The following is a 6,514-nucleotide window of genomic DNA, read 5'->3' on the forward strand; positions in this document are numbered from 1 at the left end:
TCTGCCACATCAAGTAAAGGTACCATGGTGCACAAGCTATTGAGGCAGATTCTGTTGTTCTGATGCCTCCTTGATTAATTACACTGGTTCAATAACTTTCTCCATTAGAGACCAATACAGTGACAAGCCTTTTTGCTCAAAGAACGGACAGCATTGAGAACATGGCTGGATAACATTGTCTTTGTTTAATTAAGGAATTGTTTGCAAACACTTAACCCCTAGGGCAACAGTTATGTCAAAAACCTCTTTCTAGCACATAAGGCATAAGCTGTTCAATAGATAGAAGCCCTGAAAAGTACTGCCATGTCCATCAAACAATAAACAAGGCTTAAGGAAAAGGAGGTAAAACACTAAGAATGTCATTTGAAATCAGGACTTACTCGTTACATAGCCATCAGATCGCTCTGATTCCATAGTCGACGTGCAGAGCTGAAATATAAAACAGGACATCTTCAAAATGGGAACCATTCCACCAATCAATCAATGCGAAAACGGTAGCACGCCATTTACATTTTTGGGTTGCTCGGTCTTTTCTGTACTTATATCTGGGTCGCCTGCAGAGTTCCATGCCTTTAATTTTTTAAGATGCAGAGCTCCCGGGGTGCCTGTCTGGATAAGATTTTGTGAAAACTGGCGTTCTCTTTCACAAGCCTGGTTTTGGCTCATTTCCATGAAATGCATATCGTATGGTTTCTAGGCAGAAACTGAAATTAAACAGTGCTTTACATTAAAACAAAGTGCATCTCGTTTGCAGATAATACTTTAGACATTTAGTCATTTGTTTTTAGTTGTTGAGAAAGCAAAGCTTCAATTAAAATAACACAAATTCTGAAGAAATGAAATTGTTTGGAAAGACTCCATTATTTCCCTTTGAATGACATGGATCTACTTAGGAATATATTCAAATAGTACACAGAAGGGAAGACATAAGTGTATAGGACTGAGCAATTAAGCTGGATTAAAAAAAAAAAAAAAAAAAAAAAAAAAGCCTTTTAAAAGTAGAAATTAGACAAGATGTACAAAAAAGGATTGAAAAAGTAAGAGAAGAGGAAAAGAAGCATGCACCTAGTCTTAATGTCAGCGAAGTGTTTGTGTCAAGTCTTCCTGTGTTTTGTAACTTAACCCCTGTAAAGCCAAAAAAAAAAAAACAACACTATAACCACAGCACCACGTTATATGCCATAGGTTACTCAGTTATCAAGGGCTTATTGCATCATCCCCTTATCATTTCATATGCCAATTCTATGGGGTCAGGATAGCTGCATGTTACCATCAGCTATCCTTAAAATAGATTATTTATACTTTGTAAAAAATAATTTAATTACTTAATAAATTCCAAGATATCCACAAATTGTAGACTGAGCAATATGATTCTTAGCCACATCTTAATTCTATATACTCTGCGTGTATGTATGTGTACACACACACATATATATATATATACATACATATTAGAACTTCATATATTTTAGTTACTTGCTATTTCGTATAGGACAGGATTTACAATGTTATGCCTCACTTACACTTTAGGTTAAATTAATGGAGCTGCAAATCATACTTACAATAAAATAATATACAGCTTTCATGAGCCCAGTATATATCTCTCCCCTCTCACTGTGTGGCAGGACTATCTGCGCTCCCTGGCTTAGCAGTGACTTCTGGACAGTGCATTAAAATAGGAAGAGACTTATTTTAACCCTTTTTTGCTTAACTATACTGGTTATACCACCACCTCAACTGCCAGCAAAGTTTTCACTAAAATATAAAAATATAACCATTCTGTATCTACCCAAATTGTACACCTGCTCAAAAAGGGATGGTCTATGGGCTTCTTCAGAAATTATTAAACTATAACTTCCAGTACATCACTTTTCTCTTTTTGAGAGAGCTGAGCACTGGCAGATTCAGCCTTAAACAATCCTGCAGTCCCAATGCATACACGGGATAAGGAATTGACAAAATTATTGGGTACATTTATAACCGAAAGAACCTAATAGTCTGTCTACAATTCTACAGCTACATTTTCTCATAGAACTGAATAATTTTCTGTTTATTAGACTCTGGTTAGAGCCTCACCATGGTAACTGCAGTATTACTCTAGGTCCCTGTTTCTTAACCATGTGTCCCCAGATGTTGCTGGTCTACATCTCCTGCCATTATTTAACATATAATCAAGGGTTAACATATTCTGGGAGTTGTAGTCCAACAACATCCAACAACATCTTGGGCTCAATCAGGCCCCAACTGGGATTCAAAATAGGCTCTGCATTTTAGTACACAAACCCAACCCCCCCACCCCCCAAGGCCCAATAACAGCATCTCTGCCAGAATCCCCAGATATCCAGTCCGGGCATGGGCTCAATGTTAGGAAATAGGGCTAAAGTTTTAAATACTGAAACAAGAATGAATAGTAATCACAATTATAAAATATTGCGGCTGTGGCATACAGTAGCTTTTAGCATGTGGTCACATTTCAGTATTATATAAAAACAAATTATACTACGACAATATACGGAACAATGAGAAGGAATAATCTTTTCTGTCACCTCTCTCTTGTTTGCTATTAGCTTCCAAACTGTTCCAACCCTGCCAGTTAAATTATTCACAAGCAGCCATTTCTCTATTGATCCACCAAGTATATTTAGCTCTCTCTCCTGGAATTTCTACATTACTTACTGGAAAGTAGGCTGCTTCAAGACTCATCTCCAAATCACTTTCCAAAAAAGTAAAAAAAAAAAGAAAAAAAAGGCCTATAATTCTATCAGCCGAGCGTAATAAATAAGTATGTAATATTCCACAGTTCTCCTTGTCAGACAGATCAAATTGCTTTCACGAGCTGCAGATAACACTTCAGTTTCAACATGTCACAGACCAGCCTTGTACAATTCAAACAGGGAAACTTTGTAGCCTATTAAACTCAACAGGTTCTTGCTGGTTAGCAAATCATGAGAAGTCTTTTCCATCCCAAAGAACCTGCACTGATACAATCAGGTACCTTTACTAGCTAGAAAATACAGACAATAAAAGAATGGAAAGGCAGTAACTGTGAGCAGCACTTTTTCTGGTGCATGCCAACAGTGTCCCCAAGCATTGGTTTCCTCCAGTATACAAGCATAAGACAGTAATTACTTAAAGTAAAACACCTTTATTACAGCATACAGCACGTACGTGCCTGTCTTATTCATGTATACAGTAACTATGAGCCAGTCTGGCACCCGTCTCCTTTTTTGTGCCCACACAGGAAAATCATAGATAACAAAGGTGTAGAATGACCACTTCTGAACATGCTCGCCTACAGCTGACCATCATGAACCAAGGGATCAAAAGAACTTTGGGCACCCCTAGACGCCACAGGATGGTCAGGCACTGCATAGACATATTACCATGTCCCACACAAAATACACAAATACCCAAGATTATCTCTACATATATATAGCAAGTTAGGGTACACACATATAGATATACCTAGAAATATGCAAGCATATAACACAGCAGAGGAAGGAAAGACAGCGTCAGATGTCAGATATAAGTAAAGAGCTATAAAGGTTAAATACGTGCAAGTGCAAAGTTGTGTGCATATACATTAACACATAGACTTATGAGCAATAGAAGAGCATGGGTTACAGATTCGGCTACCTCAGGTATGGGGGTGTCCCATGGATCTCTGCTGCCAGGAGGAGAAGGAATAGGAGCAGGGCAGCTCCTGGATTGGCAGGGCTGGGTAGAATGAAGAAGAGCAGGGCTGTCCCGGGATGGGCAAGAGCTATAGTGCAGCAGATGAGACGGGTGCTCTGTGTGGACTGCTGTGGAAAGTTAGGAATGTCACGTACTTTCAGGAAAGTGAGAGGGAGAGGGAGGTCATCGCTCCAGCAATGAGATTAACAAGAAAGAAAACTGGATCCACCGGTTATTTCTGAAGCAGCTGAGAAAGAAACCAGGAGAAACAGAAAAGGGGGAGGAGGAAGGGGTGAGAAGGAAAAACAAGGAGGGGGTCAAAAAAAAGAAGGCTGAAAGTGGGGGACAATGTATATGGTTTGGGAGCAGGGACAAAAATAAGTGGTATAAATTACCAAGGACCTGGGGATGTCACTGAAGAAGAGGATATGAAAGTTGTATATAGATGCCCAAGTGCCTGTTATGGGCAGAGAGGTACCTAATTACACAATGCCCATGTTAGATTAACGGTGACATTAAGGCTAATTACTATTAATCCTAGTGGAATTGTGAGGGTTAGAGTCAGATTGGGTGTAGGCCTTACTACATTCTGGCTGCAGAAGGCAACAATATCTTCTTACCCACCCCGATGCCATTGGGTTATTGCCATGGGGTGCAAGGAATGAGTGTAAAACTATATACTTTAGTTCCTAAGGTAAGCCACTGCACTAAACAAGCACACCGCTACTTACATCACAATAAGCCTGACAGCACAGCACTATTAGTTACAACACAATGAGGCGTAAAGTATTGGGCGCCAGCACCTGCCACTTCAGGAGAGCAATAGTTGCTAGGAAGGAAAGCTACATTTCTCAGCATTAGTAGCCAAGCCGCCTGCTTACAAACAACTCATTCAATTCTCTGCCAGGGAGCAGAAGTAGCAATATACACCATTGTCGGTATTTCAATATTGTCCACTGTGTTTTTTTGTCCTATGGGTCACATTACCATCAAGCCACAGCAGGAATGTGACACTCACATCTGACAGGCTGTTGCTGCACTACAACATCCCAACAGCCAATGTCTGGGAGTTTTGCTTCTGTTACAGAGGTGACATCCCTATAAATCCCCTAAACCGTGCTGGTTGGCACATTAGTATTGTCTATAGTAAAAAGAATTGTTGACAGTGCCATCACACCCTAGGCTACAAATATAATAGTGCCACAATGTTAATCTTAAGTCAATACAGCAGTGCCACATTATACCCATTACCATGCCACATGTCTCACTAAAAGAGTTCTAAGTGAAAAAACAGGAAAATATTTACTAATATTAACATTACTTAATGAACTGTAATTGTAATGAAAGAGACCTGGGGACAAAAATGGTGGCATGGTATGTGGTAAGCTTGCCTGCCACTGTCTGGTACCCTTATATGATGGGCATCAGGAAAATGAATGAAGCCTCCCACTGTTTCTTTAATTAGTGGGTTTTGCATCTGCACCCAATTTCCTGACTACAGTAACCTGAGCCATGATATGGCTTTTATGCTGGAACATGTGGCCCTAATGATGTCATGAACTACAACTTGTACCTTCCCCAAAAGGCTCCGGCTCCCGAGGGATGCTGGAAGTTGTAGTTTAGTAATTGTTTTAGGGCCCCAGGTTGGCTGTTTGTAATTTAAGAGATGGTACTATTAATGGCTAGAAATGCGTAGCCATTAGTGGCACATCTCTATAAGTGTAAGCCCAGTGTCAGAGTGCAAGTATAGCCAAGCACACAGGAGGGGGCATGGATATGACAGGCGCTATAGTTCCCACTCCCCCTCCATCCTAATAGCAACAAGTCCCCAGCGCACTGACAGCAGCAGCGCATGAATCCCACTGCAAGTTTGCAGCCTTAGTACCTTTACCTTAGCGGTGCCAGCAGCCTCCCATCCCTTTGTGTGCAGCCTGCGCCGGCGCGCCTCAGGGAAACTAAAGCAGCAGTAGCAGTAGCAGCAGCGTTGCCGTAGCCAAGGCTAATCCGGCTTGTACTTCCTCCATGTTCAGCCGGAGCCAGGCAGGGGTTAGCCCGGGACAGCTGGTCAAACCCAGAGAAACGGATCGCTCAGCCAGCCAGCCTTCCCTAGGCACAGACGGGCAGCACGCACAGGCTGGCCGCTCCAGGCGCTCGGCAATCGATTACAGGACAGTGCACTTGATCCGCTGCTTTCAATGTCTCCAGTGATCTCAGCAGCCAGGGGTGGAACCAGGACACCGTATCCCCGGGATCTGCTGCAGCCGCCACCGTGGGCAGGGCCCGACCTGTCACTCTCGCTGGTGCTGCTGCACTTAGCGCTGTGCCCTCTGCTTGTCACTCAGACTGGTGCTGCACTTAGCGCTGTGCCCTAAGCTTGTCACTCAGACTGGTGCTGCACTTAGCGCTGTGCCCTCTGCCTGTCACTCAGACTGGTGCTGCACTTAGCGCTGTGCCCTCTGCTTGTCACTCAGACTGGTGCTGCACTTAGCGCTGTGCCCTCTGCCTGTCACTCAGACTGGTGCTGCACTTAGCGCCGTGCCCTCTGCCTGTCACTCAGACTGGTGCTGCACTTAGCGCCATGCCCTCTGCCTGTAACTCAGACTGGTGCTGCACTTAGCGCCGTGCCCTCTGCTTGTCACTCAGACTGGTGCTGCACTTAGCGCCGTGCCCTATGCTTGTCACTCAGACTGGTGCTGCACTTAGCGCTGTGCCCTCTGCCTGTCACTCAGACTGGTGCTGCACTTAGCGCTGTGCCCTCTGCCTGTCACTCAGACTGGTGCTGCACTTAGCGCTGTGCCCTATGCTTGTCACTCAGACTGGTGCTGCACTTAGCGCTGTG

At 43.2% G+C, this 6,514-nt stretch overlaps 1 protein-coding gene across 13 annotated transcripts in view; it reads right to left on the minus strand.

Moving 5' to 3' along the window:
* ikzf2 (IKAROS family zinc finger 2) overlaps positions 1–5,869 on the minus strand; it is a 48,145-nt gene extending 42,276 nt beyond the window's left edge. For 3 of the 13 annotated variants that reach the window (XM_018097038.2, XM_012970040.3, XM_018097036.2), the window contains exons 1-3: positions 3,637–3,882; positions 511–704; positions 381–429 (exon numbers count right to left, since the gene is read on the minus strand). In XM_018097038.2, coding sequence (XP_017952527.1) covers positions 381–429; positions 511–681 — 220 coding nt within the window. In that variant the 5' untranslated portion in view covers positions 682–704; positions 3,637–3,882. 13 annotated transcript variants of the gene reach the window in all.
* Between the last annotated feature and the right edge of the window lie 645 nt (positions 5,870–6,514).

The sequence above is a fragment of the Xenopus tropicalis genome, chromosome 9, assembly GCF_000004195.4.
Source record: "Xenopus tropicalis strain Nigerian chromosome 9, UCB_Xtro_10.0, whole genome shotgun sequence".
Classification (NCBI taxonomy): Eukaryota; Metazoa; Chordata; class Amphibia; order Anura; family Pipidae; genus Xenopus; species Xenopus tropicalis.